At 38.5% G+C, this 18,761-nt stretch overlaps 1 protein-coding gene across 1 annotated transcript in view; it reads right to left on the bottom strand.

The window, feature by feature from the left end:
• The window catches only part of syd (JNK-interacting protein syd), a 47,925-nt gene that overhangs the window by 25,887 nt on the left and 3,277 nt on the right, over positions 1 to 18,761 (bottom strand). The window contains 10 exon segments of the mRNA XM_074099987.1: positions 1,755 to 1,879; positions 2,640 to 2,762; positions 3,113 to 3,272; positions 3,816 to 3,873; positions 4,346 to 4,363; positions 5,745 to 5,780; positions 6,794 to 6,947; positions 10,279 to 10,466; positions 11,501 to 11,648; positions 12,654 to 12,809. Of these exon segments, the coding sequence (XP_073956088.1) occupies positions 1,755 to 1,879; positions 2,640 to 2,762; positions 3,113 to 3,272; positions 3,816 to 3,873; positions 4,346 to 4,363; positions 5,745 to 5,780; positions 6,794 to 6,947; positions 10,279 to 10,466; positions 11,501 to 11,648; positions 12,654 to 12,809 (1,166 nt within the window).

Below are 18,761 nucleotides of genomic sequence, written 5' to 3'. Positions count from 1 at the left end.
CCCATTGATACTAATCAATGACGAAGGTTAAATGTGATGCTATCTAGTCGAACAAAACAAATAGAATGGGTCATTAGTATCGGCCCCTAAATGGAATTTGAAATGTGGATATACTCAGCATGAACCTAGCGTAAGCAAAAAGATTGTATTTAAAACTAGTGATTCGCACACGTAAATCATTAGATCCAGCAGCTGAATTGAAATTTCGTTATTTTTAAAAAGTCCTGTGGGAAAACCCGAAAATTAAATCGTGGTTTTCATTGACGTTACATTAAAAACAACCATGTCGAATTTCATGACTCTTAAGCCCAGCGTTTATTATTTCGAGATTTTATCCTTATCCCGTGGGAATATCGGAATAAAAAGTAGCCTATGTTTTATTCCAAATGTCCAGCTATCTACATATCAAATTTCATCCAAATCCGTCCAGCCGTTTCAGCGTGAAGGAGTAACAAACATATTCACTCACTCACTCACAAACTTTCGCATTTATAATGTTAAGTAGGATTAAATGTTTAACAAAAATTCGCAATCGCAAGCACTTATCTACATAAGTATAATAAAAATATACAGGCACACTTTATTTGTTTGTATGTAGATGACATCTTTAACTACTAAACCAATTTCAAAACATCTGCACGCTCCCTGATACATAAATCGTGACTACTTTGAAAAATCTCGTATCTAATATCAACATGTCAACAAAATTGAACCTTGACGTAATAATCATAAAGTTCACTCAGAAAAATTAACGATTTAGAGGTACGAGTTTTTGTTAAAGTAGTGACGAAATATAGGACGCTTGTGTCGTTGAGGACAACAGTAAACTTAGGTATAATGGAACTGACAGTTAACAATATGAATTGGCATATCTTTCAATCCCATTCTTATTGCGGTTTAGTAATACGATGATGAATCAGGCTACTCAGGCAGGAAGATATTCGCAAAGCTGCTACATGTCAAAACGTAACCGTCCATTGCATGATTCAAGCAAATCAAATTTATCAATATAATGACCCTTTGTATCACCATCCATTGATTAATTTTATTTGACGGATAAATGTGACGTCTCTGTTTGTTTTGTTTGAATAGATGGAGACGGCATCACATTTATCCGTCAAATAAATCAATGGGTGGTGAAACAGCCCGTAAAACTATTCAAATAACCATAAAGTAGATAGACTAAATACTCGTATGTGAATTCAATGATTATTATACATCGATGAGAGAGAGAGAGTGAGAGAGAGTGAGTGTTTAGCCCTTCGTCTGCGGAAACTAAAAAAAATAAAGCATTCTAGTCTTATTTGTTTTAATAAACAAGTACACATTCTGCTGATTTAAATAACAAAAAAAAACAAAAGGTAGCTTTAAATTTGATACTGATCCGTATCAAACACAGGCAATGGGTTAGTCAAAGTACAGCGAAGACTTTTTCTACCAAATGAAATGAAGCACTGTCTAGATGACTTTTAAGTGTTGTAATTTTGGAAATTATTTAAGTACATTTAAACTTCTTTATTCATTGAGTAATTTGTACTTTTTATAGTACATTCGGCAGTTATTTTTACAATAAGTGCGAATTGAAAAAATTGGCATTAATCACTTTTTTACAATGTGTTTACTATTACTACTACTTTTTACAATTGATTTGTTCTTTATAAAGTACGCTAGAGTCACGACGATATCCCTGAAAAAATTAACTCTTCCTATCCCAAAATAGTTCTCTCAAAGTAATCTGTAAGATCTAAACGTACCTAAAGAGATTGCTAAAGAACTTCCAGATGCTCTGCTTGTTCTTCTTATCCATGGTGGAATCCACGCGACTCGCGCGCACCATTTCCGTCCAGCGCACTGCGTCTTGTAACTCCATGAAACGCTCCTGCAAAATACACATTTTATTCATCAACATATACGTCCTACTGCAGGGCAAGTCTCCTTTCAGGATATGAAGGCTTGGCCTACAACTCCCACGTTGGCCTAAAGCGGACTGAGAGCTTCGCACACACCACAGAAACGTTTCGTAGGTGTGTGCTGGTACAAGGAAAGGTCATGGCAAAATCACAAATCGTCGGAGATAGTGCAAATCCAAGATGGCGTTAGTGTCGAGAGGTCCGTTTGACTTTACAGTCTTGCTTGAGATTGGCTCAACTTTCACAGAAATCCTCATTGCAAGTCGATAGTATGTCCAACCCTGATTAAACCGTTAAGAACTAATGTAATGCAACTTGGGCGTTTTTCTTGCAAGTCTAAACTGGTCTGGTCATGGACGCTTGGCATAGAGCGTAGTTTACTAAAAGTGAAAGAACATTGACAAAGATATCCTTCTTAGGGCCTATGCTAGCTGACGCGGTTTGCACGGAGCGGGTGGCCGCCTGTTGAACAACAGAATGAGCAGCGCTAACTGCGCGCGTCACGTGCATAGGATTGTACCTGCCCCCGCGCCAGCTAGCGTAGGCCCTTAGAGCCTCTCCAACTAGTGAAGGTTGGCAGTCAGCTCCGCATCTCCTTCGATCTTCCGCGAGGCTCAGCTCTGCTGCCCTCATGACCAGCCCATTCCGGAATGTTTCACAGCCACAATTTCTCCCTGCGTCCGACAGCTGTTCCTGCAGCTAAAACCCCCAGTCAGTGAGTGAGCTCACCTTATACTGGTTCCTCTCCATCAGGACACGCGCCATTTCGACCCTGGTGAACCGTCGCCGCTGGGACATGGGCACGTCGGCCTCGTCTTCGTTCTCGCCGCCCGCGCTGTTGCTCACCGTCTCCTGGTGACAACGACTACCTATAGCATCCTACTTAGAGCCTTCCAATTTTAAGCTGAAAGGACCATTTCTAATCAAGTTGGAAAAAAAGGTTGTATTTATAATAACCTGAGAACCGAATATGCTAAATTCCTTAAAATGTATAATTAGACAATAAAACAAAAAAAATAGAGATAAGTAGATACTTCACTAAGGAGTGACGACACGGTGACAGTAAGTTTCTTTAGGCCATTACCGGTTGAATTTCTTTTTATGTTTTGAACTGATTTGAAATTTCGTTCGAATGGAAATACTTCCAACTCGGTCCCATTGTAGAATTAATCAATTTGTATCCTTATAATCTCCTTTTTTACCTTCAACCGTCTCAACTCTTCCTCTAGCTGCGTCACCCTCTCCCTGAGCTTTTCTCGCGTCGCGCACAGGTTCGCCACTTCCTCTCTCAATATCTCTTGTTCTCCAGTCAACTCGTCAACCTTGACGATTAGGTCGTCTTTGACCACATTCAGGGCATTTCTGGAAAAAAGATACAGTAGGTATAAAAAGGACATACGTGATTAAATAGGACTTGAAACCCGCGTTATCCGCACTCCGGGTCTCGCTTAACATCTGATTGAGGAATCTGAATCAGTTTTTTCAACCTGTGGGTCGTGACCCCCCTTGGGGTAAAAACAATTTTTGACCTACCTTTACATATAAAAGAGTTATAAAGGTTTGAAATTCAAGATTAGAGAGAGAAAGAAATACTAGCATGTAACGTTACACGAAAGTAGCGCTATGGCAACTGTATAGAGAAAATAGTTTTAAAAAGAAAAGGATTATTAAAAAAATAGCTGTAAATTCAATTTCAAACCGAATTATACTATTTTGTTCACTAAAATTGGCTGTTTATGTATATTTTCATAAAACGAGTAATAAATAGGATATGGAAAATTCTGGACTTGTCGTCTACCGTGTTGTGCATTGTATTTATGGTCATCACATATTGGGACAAAAAAAAGTGCCATAATCATTCAAGAAACTTCTTGCAATCAAACAAAATTATTTTGGTTTACTTACTTTGTTGCCAGCAATTCGTTGTTTTCCAAGATTAAATTCTCAACCTCTTTGCCCATACCTGTGAATAAACAACGGCTTAAAAAATCAGAAGATTGGCGATTGATCTATGCCTGAGTAGCAGCAGCAGAGTTTAGTTCGTTACATTATATATGGACTCGTCGCACACGGTACACGGTTGACGCCGGTGGCCGCCACACGCTAAAAATCGTCGCGTATATATAATGTATGAAAACTACAGGAAACCCTAAATTGTGTTCTTTAACCAAGAATCCACCCAGTTAAATGCAACTCGAACGATATGGGTGACACTCTTTCCCAGCCCGGATAGTACCGACATGGAAATACCGACCCTGTTTTCGTGTACACGCCCATAGAAACTTACATGAGCCTCTATGGGCGTGTACACGAAAAACAGGGTCGGTATTTCCATGTCGGTATTATCCGGGCCGGGAAAGTGTCACCCAACGATATTTCTCGCAGGTCTAAACTGAGCTTTAAGTTAGTTTAGTTAAAAACAACGATTTACTCACCGAAGTAGTTGTCGTTTACTGCAAGTCAGGTTTTGTTAGAGCATGGAATAAATTAAGAATGTATTAGCGTGAAGCGAACATTAATCGGTTTATTCATGGTAAGCAAGTATAAACAGGCTAAAGTTGTGTACAGTCAAGGAAACTGAATCGCGTGCCAGGGTGGAACCATTGTGCTCCTAATGCCACATTGACATTCCATACACTTGCCAAAAAACGGCTAAATTGAATAAGAAAAGGTTCCACCCCGGCGCGTGATTCAGTTTCCTTGACCGTACATTGGAGTATTTTTCAATGACGAAATTTATTGAAATACGTATTGACACTACCGTTTGTACAGTCACGTCACGAGATTTAATTAGGGACCCACTTAATATCGAATATCTGTCGTTTTGTATGACGACTCAAAGGATTTGTTCACGAAACGGGTCCCAAATTAACACTCGTGACCGTAACTTAGCGACCCTTGTTAAAATGTTTATAAAAACTATAAGAACCAGCTAGTTTGTAATTTTCCTTTTTTTTTCAAAATTAAAAACACAGTACCTAACCGAAGAGGCAGTAACATGGTAAAGAAGTTAACGTCTTTGACAAGTGACTAATTTTAACATCGAGTCTTTCTATCTGACGGTTAACATTAACAGGTTTCCTGTCCCATGAGGCACATGTGCCTCATGGCCTGTGGTGTAAATAATGCAGTTGTTCTTCAGACAAATAATAAATTTAATTACGTATTATAAATATTATTTAATTTTTATTCTTGAACCACATTAAGATTAACAATGGAAATTACTATGGAGACATTACATTGGGGATATTACATTACTTTATATGCTATGGGGACGTGTCAAAAGAACGCTGCACATTGCTTCGGGACAGGGAACCTGTTAACTTTTTAATTTAAACCGCATAGTGTTTAAATATAATATAATATTATTATTTTTTACTATCATAGGTATGAGTTGAGAAATACTCCTTGTACTAAATAGTAAGAGGAATAGAAATTTCACGCCAGCTAAAAGTCCAACGCAAAAAAGTAATGAATTCATTTCGTGTTAATTTCGTATTAATTATAGCTTTAAAAAAATACAGCGACTGTAACTAAACTTTGAAAAGTGGGCATCCATTAATAACGTGAGATGTTTAGGGAGGGAGAGCATCGAGCCAAATCTCACATCTCACCAGGGGGGCCCTCATTTAGTTAATGATAATGTGCATCCCCAAATCTATGAAAACACAAAAAACGTGCGCATTAATAGCAAATTGATTAGAACAATTCTGGGCGGTAATAATATAGATACAATTTTTATTCCTCTTAGTATTAATTAATTAAACATTACATTAAGGCGTATTTTAATATTATTTACATACATAGCATAACATAATGCCGGCAACGACTTACCAGATGATGCGTATTCGCCAGGGTGCACCCAACTTCCTGTTTGATAAAAAAAATAGTAGTCGTTAATAAATAAGTTACAGAAAATTTTTACATACCTACCTAATTGTCATCCTACTTACATAGATATATATATATATACCAAATTTCAAGTCAATTGGCATTGATCACTTTTTTTAAATGTGGTCTAATTCCAAAACCATTTCGAGGAATAGGTTTATTAAATCATTTAATAACATTTTTGAAAAAGTTTGACCTTTGTTTGACTTTCATCGTAAATAAACGTTATATAACGAATCCGCCTAATTCTAACACTGCCAGGTGACAGAAGACACTACTTTTTTTTAAATAATAGTGATGGGCAACGAAAAACGTATTTTTTAACGCCATGACAACTATGGTTAGCTATAATTCCGGTAACTTCTTAATAGGGTAAAAATTTTAAAACGCAACTAAAACCAAAATCCTTCAAATAGGAGTCTTAAATTCGCCTATTTTATGAAAAAATAAAAATAAAAATAAACATTGTTTTTTGAGACCAAGGCCAATTGGGCCACTGGAAGATTTGACATAAGTACATAACAAACAGTCGTTTGGTGTACCCCTGGCACCACGCCTGAAGTATCCCTGGCTTAAGCTACGTTTCCACCAATGTTGTACGAGGATGTGTTGCAAGGAACATTCCTACACAATATTTTTTACATTAACCAATAGTTTACGCATCCTCGCACAGCACATCTCTGGTGGAAAAAAGCTGAGCGGAGCGAGGCGAGGTAAATGAAACGTTTCTATTGGTTCATGAAAAACACATTCCTCGCAGCACATCTCTGGTGGAAATGGAGCCTTAACCCGTCGCGCGACCAATGACTTTATTGGGTAATTTTGGACTAGTACCCTATGTTAAAGGGTGATCGAATAGTAACAAAAATTGACTAATCACAAGTACGTAGATACGCGCCACTGTGGCGCGCAGGGCGTTCGACGGGTTAATGAGTCCACTCGCGGTGGAAACCGTGCTTAATACTTTCGATGTTCTGTTGAGGTGATCTTACCAGTGATGTCAGCGCCATCATCGCCCTCAGCCATGCTGGCGTCCGTGTCATGGAACGCCAGCTCTTGGTACAGGGTGTTACCGCTCCGCTTCTCGCTCTTGGTTTGAGACTTGCTCACGGACGAGGCGTTGGGCGGGGCGACGGGGGACGTAGCCTGCCGGAAGGAATAGTATAATGTAGTGTAGGAATAGACATAGAACATGTTAGAGGAATAGACATGTCACGCGAGCTTAAAAATACGACCGCGCACGTGGCTGAAAAGACATATGTTCATTTTAACGCTTTGGGCTTAAAACCACTAAATCTCTTAATACCTTAGTCACTAATACCCTAATTTTAAATGATAATAGCTCATAATACCTAAAATTGTCAAATCTCTTGTATTAAATAAGCGCCACTATGACGACTTAAAATGTCATATTCTTAAATCCCTCGCGATGGAAACAATTCATTCAAACTTTCGAATGACAGAAATGACAAAATATTAAAACAACTCAACCGCCATCATCGCCAAAATGCCATGCTCACGGAGGTGTTCGAGAAACGATGTTGATTATTAACGTACATTTAGGTATTTTAACTTTTGGTTGTTTTAAGCATATGTTGTTTTGCCATGAAAGTGATTTTGAAGTTTAGGTATTTGAGACTAAGGTATTTTGAAATTCAGCCTGCCGGTGTTATAAGATAACAATATTAGGCATTCTGCAATTTAGGTATTTTGAGACCAAGAAGTTTTGAGATCTAGGAATATTGATAAGAAGGTAAAATGCAATTTAGAAGTTATAAGCCCAAAGCATTTTAACAGCCCAGTCTGTGACGAAGATAAGTTTACCGAACGTACAATACCTACATGGAAATACCGACCTGATATTTCGTGTACACGCCCATAGAAACTCTTGTCAGTTTGATACCAGTCTGTATGGGCGTGTACACGAAATATCGGGTCGGTATTATCCGTGCCGGTAAACAGTGTCACCCATGCATGAATAGGTATTGCAGAGAGTTTGCCAGACAAGGTTTAATCTGTTACCACATACCATAGACTTTTGGTAATTTCTATAGAATTTATTTAGGATATTTTGGAAATCTGTGTGAATAAAGCTCAGTATCATTGCCTGCAAATTTGTTTGCATATCGGAGTCGAAAATTAAATTGTATTTTTTTTTTGAGAAATGCTCAGGTAACGTCCATTTCTTTTACGCATTACTAGTAGTTACATGTTTATCACGTTCCTTTTTAGACATAAATTCACCTCAGTACTACTATCTCGTCTACTATTGTATTTTTATACCGTTACGCGCAATAATTTGTTTGCAAAAAACATTCTACTAATAAAGCAGCAAAAAGGAACACATCGGTATAATTTCAATTCATCGCAAATAAAAACTTAAAAAAAACGCATTTCAAAATCCGAACGTCACGCATGACATCGATCAAAGACATCACGAAAGGAAAAAATGAAAGGCGCTAACCGCACCGCAATATTTTTAATTTTAATAATAATTAAACGTGTCCTTAGCATACAATGCTACCAATGCAGCACAATGACCACCCGATCATGCTTCGCCTACAACTTGGGTAAAGAACATTTGAGGGAATGCGAGAACCGTACAGTGCGTGCAGTGTGCAGGGCACTCACACAAGTGCAATTCTACACACCAGAACAAGAGATTACTATAATAAGAGAGTGCGCCTACCAATACGCTGCGATGGGTTGTGTGCAGTCTAAGTTCAGTGACGTACATTACTCGCTGTCCTGCGAGTGCGACCAAGACGGTTGCAACAGAGCGCGCGATGGATACGTCACGTGGATCGTTCTTCTAGTAATGTGTCATTTGTTTTTATGAGCATAGTATTGTGTATAAAGGCAAAACAATTACGTGATTTTTAAGTGATATTGAAGAGTAAACTACAGTAATTATAATGTTTTTTGTTAATCCTTTCAATCAACAAAATAAAATTACCCGAGTCCTAACTGAGCAAATTACTGACGAACTGACGCTTTTATGCATAGGTCAATAGCCGGCCAAGTGCGAGTCGTGTTCACACACTGAGGGTTCCAAACAAATTGAAAAGCAAGCGAAAAATAAGTCTAGTGTTGTATTGTATTTGTATGAAATAGGTACAAAGTATTTTTTTCATAGAAATACTATTTTTGGATTTTTTTTTGCTTTACTGTGACTTACTATTTATTTTGCGGAATTAATTAAGTTATTATTTTATTCCGCTGGCTTTTGAGACAACTGGGTGCTGGGGGTCTGGGGCTAAAGCCTACGTTAAGGAGGTAGGGCGTCGTATTAGCGAGAGAGGGTCTGACGCTAGCGCGGGTGTTTTCTGGCGCAAAGGTTTTCCATCGCTATTCAGCGTGGTAATGCGGCAAGCGTGATGGGCAATTTAGTGCCCGGGGCAACTCGAGGGGACTTCTTAACTCCACTTGAAGATACTTATTTTTAAGTGACATCATCCCACCGCTGGGCACAGGCCTCCTCTCAGAACAAGAGGGCTTGGGCCATAGTTCCCACGCGGGCCCAGTGCGGATTGGGAACTTCGCACGAACCATTGAATCGCTTCGCAGGTTTGTGCAGGTTTCCTCACGATCTTTTCCTTCACCGCAAAGCTCGTGGTAAATTTCAAATGTAATTCCGCACATCAATTTTGAAAAACTCAGAGGTGCGAGTCGGGGTTCGAACCCACGACCCTCTGCTTGAGAGGCGATAGGTCAAACCACTAGGCCACCAGGGCTTCGGTTTTTTTTAAGTGACATAGAGAATGATATTTTTTTCCACGTGTTAGAAAAAGTATCTTATATATATCTTAACTGAACTTACATAACTAAACCGGCCAAGAGCGTGTCGGACACGCACAAAATAGGGTTCCGTAGCCATTACGAAAAAATTAAGTAATATTTTTCCAAGGATTTCATATTTTATACGGAATCTTCCAAGTTTAGGTATATTTTATACCTTAGGCTGCTATTTAAGAGTAAAACTCATAATCATTTTCAAGCAAACTTAGCCGTTATAGTTTTCCTTGAAAGTTTGATATACTTACTACCATCCCATTATATCATATCATCTATATCTGCTCGATTTTAATGAAAATTTGCACTTAAAACAATTAATCGAAAAATTGTCTTAGCAAACCCCTAATGGTTTTAAAAGACCTATCCAACGATACCCCACACTATAGGGTTGGATGAGAAAAAAATATAGGACAGGCTCGTCGGGCTGCCGGGGATGCTCTCGATTTAGCATTACTCAGACTGTGTCAGTTACGTTAGATCTTCTGCGAGTCTCTTCATTTCTGACTAGACCACGCAGAGAACCGAGGTTGTACGCCTTTGTCTTACCTGGCTCTGTTGCGTGATGGGGTCAGTCTGATGGGCGCGCTCGACGGTCCTTCTGTGTCACTTATGTTGTATCTTCTGTGACTCGTTAATTTGACTAGACCACGCAGAGAACCGAGTCTGTACGCCTTTGTCTTACCTGGCTCTGTTGCGTGATGGGGTCAGTCTGGTGGGCGCGTTCGACGGTCCTCACCGCGGCCAGTTCCGAGCCGATGGTGGGCGACGGCGGCGACGACGACAGGCTCGTCGGGCTGCCGGGGATGCTCTCCGTTTGCTCCACGATGTGCACGGAACCCTCAAGGGACGCGAACCCGAAAGATATCGGGCCTGAAAAAGACGTTGGTTTTTACGAGCTATTACCGAGGCAGTGAATGTTTTGCCTTCGTATTTTGTCGGAAAAGTTCATGTTTCCTTTCTCATGTTAATGCTTATTATTACAGAAGCTAATACGGTATTTGACTATTTTGTATATGTTTTATAAATTAAAACTACACAATGCCTGTTATCGAATAGAAAAACAATTTTTAAGCTACCTTTACAAATAACAAAGTTATAAAGGTTTAAAATTCAAGATTAGACAGAGAAAGACATACTGGCATGTGACGTCACACGCCAGTACCGCCATACTTGCTGCATAGAGAAAAGCGTTTGAGAAAGAGACAGGTATATAGATTTTTCAAAAAATCACTATGAATCCAATTTTCAACCGATTTAAATTTTCTCTTCGCTAAACACTATCTGTATATCTATATTTTCATAATAATATTAAGATATGGCAAAATCAGGAGTTGTCAAATACTGTATTGTCTCCGCAAGCCGGCACTCTTCAATGGTTGTATCTATGACAATGCAAGTACAGGCATCCTACAGAACAGACAGCAAATAAGACCTGTTTTTTTTCTAAAACTTTTTTAAAACTAATGAACTAAAAGAATTTCCTTGCTCACCCGCGACCTTACGATACTTAAGCTTATGCAAAGCATGCGTGTTCATGCAGTTCCTCCACCTCCACATTGTAAGAACACACACAAATCACACAAACCCATCAATCACCACAACCGTACCATTTGCTAACAACTGGTAGCATGGTGTACGGTTGTGTCACTCAGAAGATGAGCTCTGGTTGAGTTCGAAACGCGTCAGTGTAGTGTGGTGGTGGTGATAGATGGGTTCGTGTGATTTGTGTGTGTTCTTACAGTGTGGAGGTGGAGGAGCTGCATGAACACGTATATTTTGCATAAGCTTAGCTATCGTAAGGTCGCGGGTGAGCAAGGAAATTCTTTTAGTTCATTGATATGGACCTCCGCAAAGTAACGCCTGATTCAATATTTTTTTTAAAGCTTTCAAAGCAAAGGTCTCACCACTGGACCTGCCGACGGGGTTGAGCCCGAGCCTCCCCCGCACCTCGCTCCGCTCGCTCGCCGTGCTCATGAGGAGTTTCGTCCGCTCCATATAGTCCATGTGGGTCTTGAACAGGTCCGTGTAGCGGACGTGGAGCTTCGCATATTCCTGACGAAGACAGAAACAATTACAATGTCTCGGCATTTTACAAAAAAGTGCACCTTTCTTTTTTTCAACTTTAGAAAGAATATGGTTTTTCTACTCAGAATCAAGAGCACAATCAATTTTGATAGTTTAAAAAAAAACATTCAAAAACGTCAATTTTGGTGACTTTTTTTTCATAAATTCGACATGGGCGTCACAAGACTGACTAAGTGACTAAAAACTAAATGCATTTTAAAAGAAAAAGTACACTTTTTTTTTTCAAAACGCCCGTTTTTATAACGAAGCCTGCTCGTTAGTAAATATACTAATGGGCTAGTTTCCTAATAAAAATTAAATTAGTCAGTCAACAGTCGGTCGCATCGAGAGATTTAAAATGGATATAGAGTGGTTAACATCTAAGTTAAAAAAATAATAAATTTTTCTTTACATACATTTTCTACACGTATAATTTGATTGTGTAGGTTATAACGTCTTAGTGTATTATACTTCATAATTATGATTTGACATTTGTCACTAATAAATAAAAGGTACACTATTTCATTAATACAAACATGTCACTTATTAATACAACAATTTATTGCCACATCGCGGCATCGGCAGCATTCGGAAGTAGTCGAGAGACCTGAATTTTCATGATGGGAACGGATTATTCACTACATAATATACTCTATAGTATGCACCTTGCAAGCGTATACACCTTGGATCAGGTCCGAGAAAGGTGTATACACCTTGGATCCAGACTGAGTAAGGTGTATGTATACACCTTGGATCCGGTCCAAGAAAGGCGTATCCATCTTGAATCCGGTCCGAGTAAGATGTGTACACCTTGGATCCATTCCGAGTAAGGTGTACCTATACACCGTGGACCTGGTCCGATTAAGGTGTATAGTATAATTCACCTTGGATCCAGTCCGAGTAAGGTGCATACACCTTTGATCCGGTTCGAGTAAGGTGACACACCTTGGATCCGGACCAACGTTTCAGCCAGTGACGTCACGAAGCACTCACCACTTTAAGCTCGTTCTCGCGCTCCTCCAGCCGGCTCGCGTGGTCCAATGAGTTCTTGTGCTTCAGCTCCAGCATACGAACGATGCTGTCCAGCGATTCCAAGCGGCTGGTCAGCTCCTTCCGCTCGCCTTCGTAGTGATCCTCGGCTTCTAGAAGCTGGGGACAGATGAAAAAATTAGAACGTCGTCACTGATAAAAAATAGTATAAAGTATACATGAGAGAAGTAGTTAGTTTAAAAAAAATATATGGCTCGAAATTCCAAGTTCTTATAATACGGTCCCTCTCCTTCTCCTATTAAATACTATTAACTTGAGTGGGATGAAACGATACAAAGTTCTAATTTCGATGGAGTATAAGGCCAGATACCTATTTACAGAGGATTGGTCTTGGCATCGTATTTACTATAATTGAAGCGAGCAAACAACAAATCATTAATCTTTTGGCGTCGCTTATAACTGTCTAATTTTAACACCGAAGACTACATCTTTGTGCAATATAGTACAGTCTAGGTTGTTGTTTTGATTTTGAGAATAATAATTGTTTAGTAATATATTATAAACACTGTGGAGCTAACTTGGAATAACAAAGATCCATTGTGAGAAGCATGATGGGACTAAGAAAGCTGGACAAAGAGATAAGAGAAAAACTAAGTAAGAGTAAAAAAAATATAGAGTAATAGATGTTTTTGCTCAAATAAATCAAATAATAAAGACATAAAACGTGGAGAGTGGACACATGATCCGAAATCCACAAGAAAAATGGAGTAAAAATGTCTCAGATCGGTACCCCAGAGATGAAAAATGCTGTCGTTGACTGCGTACACATGAACGCACAGATATGAGTTTGTTACTTCTTCACTAAAACGGCTGGACGGATTTGAGTATTTGTCATGGGCTGGACGTTTGGAATAACACTTAGGCTACTTTTTATCCAGATATTCCCACAAAGTCCATGTAAAATTACAAAATCTTAACGCAAAGGGGGAAAGGATAAATGCCGTCTCTGTCTATTCGAACAAAAAAACAGAGACGGCATCACATTTAACCGTCAGTTAAAACTAATCAATGGGTGGTGAAACAGCCCCTAAATCTAGCGACATAAAATTTTGCATGGATGTTTACTTACGACGTACTTAAATGAAATCATTGTGATTTCTATGGGATTTATTAAAATCCCGGAATTTTAATTTAACTGCCTGATCTAATGATTCCCAAATCCAATAAACTACTAAAGCCTTTTCTAAGGATCTGAGGGCACGGTAGGCCCCCGTCAAGCCAAGCACAACCAAGGCATGGCCGTACCATACTTTTCTCGAAACCATTCAGGCTATTTTCAACCTCCTGTAGGTAATTTTGTTATGGCTAAAGCTAGAACCCTGAATTTTCAGGGTTCCAATTTACCTACATTGTCTTATGAGACTTAGATATAACTATTATCAATAACATTCAATTTGAACATGTAGCTTAAGAACTGTTACACGTCAAATATCTTTAACTTGAACAGAGGCGTAGCAAGGTTTTCCGAAACCCAACAACAAAGCCAATACGATAGTCTCATTGACATCTGATCCCTCTCTACAAGTCACAGTATAACACACACACACACACACAGCCACACAGTATAGTCACAGTATAGTCACAGTATACAGCAGAAGTGGATTAACTTGCAGCGTTACGGAAAATTACGTGTCAATAGTTGACAGTCGAATGTAGTGTCGGGCACACCTTCATCGGAACCATATACAGGGTGTTTGGCAGATGGACACGTGGCAGAAATTAATAATATTGTAAATCTGTTTAAAAAAAATATATAGCTCGTTGAGTTTCTTGCCGGATTCTTCTCAAGAGAATTGACATTTATAAGTGCTTGTTATAGCATAAATTGAATAAAGATATTTTATGACTTTGACTTTGAAAAGAAAATCCCAGATTTTCGGAAATTCATTTTCAAATAATTTCTTCTACGATCTTTAAAAAAAATCTTTAGCCCCAAGTGTTCTTTTTATGCTCGACCACGTTGTACCATCAGTTAAATATGTGGCCTGTACCACCCTAAAGTTGATAATCGTTTGCATATCACAAAACAATAATGCCAATAGACGTGACTGTCAACTTGAAAGTTCGACTTTAGCGACATATTCATTTGATAAGAACATGTTTAATAATTGATAGACCACTTATTTGGCTGATGGTACCTATATGGCCCCATCTATCCCCTATATACATACATTTATCCATCCATCTGCCAAACACCCACAACACCTTCAAGCCTTCAATAAAAGAGCGTACATTACAGCGTTGCCGCGGGAATATCGTGATAAAAAGAAGCCCATGTGTTATTCCATATATCCAGCTATCTACAAAAAAAAACAGCCAAATCCGTCCAGCCGTTTTAGCGTGAAGAAGTAGGTAACGAGCACGTGAAGCACGCGCACACACACATCGTCATCAGCCAAACTAAAATTAAATAAAAAATTACAAATTTCTTTTTTTATAACATTATCGCACTCATGCATGAAGTTAACGAATAAATTTAATACCAACCAAAAGTATGAAGCCTAAAAAATGTATAAACATTGAGTTGTCTACTTTTTTCGTTGCGTAACAACTGGGTAGGCAGGTATACATCGATACTACATAGTTATTGTCGCTCATTAGTTTTATCGCTTTTCATTGCAAAACGATAATTTAGGGTTACCTAGGTACAAGTTTTTTTTCATACTTTGACTAGGTATTTTTAGGGAACCCACCCGACACATTATTTTCATGCTAAATTGACTACAAAATTATTTTCATCCATTACATTATTCCATCCGTTTAATTCCTATAAACCGTGTTTTTTTTCATTTCCATTAACTTCGGCAGTACATAGATAGAAATCACATGGAAATCGCTTTTAGGCCAAGTTGAAAAAAAAATTTTTTTTCTTCATGCAATGTACACATTTCATAACTTCAGTCATTGCTGAAGGCCAAATGAAATTGACATATGAGAGAGACATCCAAAAACAGGCGAAGCGTTTTTTATGAAAACATAGCTAAGTACCACCACAACGTACTAGCTTTCACGAAAAACCTCATCGAAATCGGTCCATCCGTTTCAGAGCCACGATGTCACAGACAGACTTGGCGCGAAACTTTCAAAACTACTTTATTGAATCAGGCGTTACTTTGCGGAGGTCCATATCAATGAACTAAAATAATTTCCTTGCTCACCCGCGACCTTACGATAGCTAAGCTTATGCAAAATATGCGTGTTCATGCAGTTCCTCCACCTCCACACTGTAAGAACACACACAAATCACACAAACCCATCTATCACCACCACCACACTACACTGACGCGTTTCGAACTCAACCAGAGCTCATCTTCAAAGAAGATGTAGTGTGCGCGTTAGCAAATGGTACGGTTGTGGTGATTGATGGGTTTGTGTGATTTGTGTGTGTTCTTACAGTGTGGAGGTGGAGGAACTGCATGATCACGCATATTTTGCATAAGCTTAGCTATCGTAAGGTCGCGGGTGAGCAAGGAAATTATTTTAGTTCATTTTCAAAACTACGTCGTGGGTTAAAAACTCATGGCAACTATGAGAAGACACTAAACATTACAACGAGATAGTATAAATCAAACAAGTTAACTAGCATATAATAATAGAAGCTGTGGTGGCCTAGTGGTTTGACCTATCCTAGCCTAGTGGTTTGAGGCGTCTCAAGCAGAGGATCGTCGTTTCGAATCCCGGCTTGCACCTCTGAATTTTTCGAAATTCGTGTGCGGAATTACATTTGAAATTTACCAAGAGCTTTGCGGTGAAGGAAAACATCGTGAGGTCATTATGCTACTTTATGTGTTCTGCTTACTATGATGCCTGTGTTTAATTAATCTAATTAGTATAGTTTTAAGATAACTTTGCATGCTATTATGTAGCAAAATATGTTTTTGTACTGGAAATGTTAATTTATCACCTATTGTTGATCTGAGAGGAGGCCTGTGCCCAGCAGTGGGATGTATATAGGCTGGGATGATGAACTAGCATATAGCCGTGCGAAGCCGGGGCGGTTCGCTAGTCACTTGATAAAGCGTAAACAAAACGTTGAAATATGGCTTCACAGTAATTGCAATCCAAAATGGACCCTAAGTAGATGACTACAAAACACAATTACAATCAACCTACAAACGAAGCATAGATCCTTGTCAAACCGAAGTGCTAATCTCCAAAACATGGAAATAAAACGGATTTATAACACTAACATAACATTCAAGCAACCATTTTGTTTTGACTCATCAACGTGTGAATCACCATACAAAAGAGGGGTCACGTAGAATGGTCTGACCATGTATGAATATACATGTGATGTTCTAATCTAATTGGGACTGGCTGAGATCAATATTGCATAACCGCTGTTGCTCAAACAGAATGCGGGCTTAAGACTGAATATGTTAATTTAGTGTTACACAATACGGCCATCCGCCGCTAAAACCATTCGTATCTGAAGATAGAACATAGAATATGGCCTACGCCGTGTTTTTAACCCCCAACGCAAAAAGAGGGGTGTTATAAGTTAACGCCTGATTCAATAAATTATGTAAAATCTTTAATTTATGTTGCTCAAGATATATGTTTAGACAAATTATATTAATTTTGAATTTGGGAGGATTTTGCAAACTACTATGTGGATGTGATATATCAAATAAAAGTTTGGGTTGCAAATATATATATTTATCTCTCTTCAATGATTCAGCTTGCTGTAAGTAAGAAGCACTACCCATGGACACTTGTAGTATAGAGAACTGCAGTATTGCCAGCTTGAGGGTTTAAAATACAAAGCCTAAGTACTTTTTAATGGCATGGCATCTTTTACCACTACCGCTACTGCCACCATACTGAACTTGTACTAGGTTCTCCTCCCACCCTAGACGCGACTTTATCAGCCACACTATAAGTCTCATCTTTCGGCATGTCTCACTCAACCAACATTATGCCAGTTTTTTTAAATGAAGAATGCAGTGATGTCTTGCGGTGCGGCGAAGGCATATGTTATCTCACATAGTAAACATTATAACACCTTGAATAACAAGCAGGCCAAAGTGATTAAATGGTCCATGAGACATTTTAAAACCAGTTTAGTAATTTGTGTAGGACGGACAATGATAAACCGTCACTTCTTTGAAAAAAATGTTTGTATCTCAAATCCATATATTTTTTTTTATTATTCCACTGGATGGCAAACGAGCAAGTGGGTCTCCTGATGGTAAAAGATCACCACCACCCATAAACATATGTTGACAAAATTAGTCTTTAAAATAATGCTCACAAAGTTCACTCAGAAATAAAGACTGATGTTTTCAGCCACATTTTTCTGTATTTTCGGGATAATGAGGTCTATCGCGAATGAAAAGAGGCACTAGTGTAGCGTGAGGTCTCCGAAATGTCAAATCTCATAGTTTTTGGGTGAGCTACGAGGGTTTATTTATAATTAGAATATTTTTGCGAATATTTTGCATTACCTGAAATTAATTATGGCAATTATGCGATACGGGGCAATGAATGTCTGTGTTTTGAGACAGTTTTGTCTTTCGGAAACTTTTGTCCTCCCTTTTTTCCGAACAAAACGGGACTAAGCAACACTGTGGTTGCTGGATATTTTTATGGTACGGTTTTAAGGTGTTTTAAATATGATTTTAATCTAAACTTTGTTTTCACGCCCGTAATAACAGACTCGGAAAGCCACACTTAAAAACCTCACGCAACAGTGCGCCATCTAGTGAGACAAAAAACGATAGCCCTAAAAAGAAAAATTAATTGTACAATTGATTTGGATATTAACTTATTATTATTACTTGCTTCTTGGCAGGCACATGGTTTCATTTAATTAAGAATGTGAGATTGTTTTAACAAGTTGATTAACAAACAAATGTAACAAAAATAAAAAGACAGGTTTGATATCAATTAATTATGCATTCAATTGAGTGTCGAAGTTTGTACCTACATATTTTGCTGTTACATGAGCTATTAACTAAAAATATATATATTTAAATAAACTATATGTGATACGGAGAAGCATGTTATAATCATATATTTATAGCTTGAATTATTTCAACGTCATTTATT

This window comes from Choristoneura fumiferana, chromosome Z, assembly GCF_025370935.1.
Source record: "Choristoneura fumiferana chromosome Z, NRCan_CFum_1, whole genome shotgun sequence".
NCBI classification, from domain to species: domain Eukaryota; kingdom Metazoa; phylum Arthropoda; class Insecta; order Lepidoptera; family Tortricidae; genus Choristoneura; species Choristoneura fumiferana.
The sequence above is the reverse complement of the archived record's forward strand: the minus strand, read 5'-3'. Positions and strand labels throughout refer to the sequence as shown.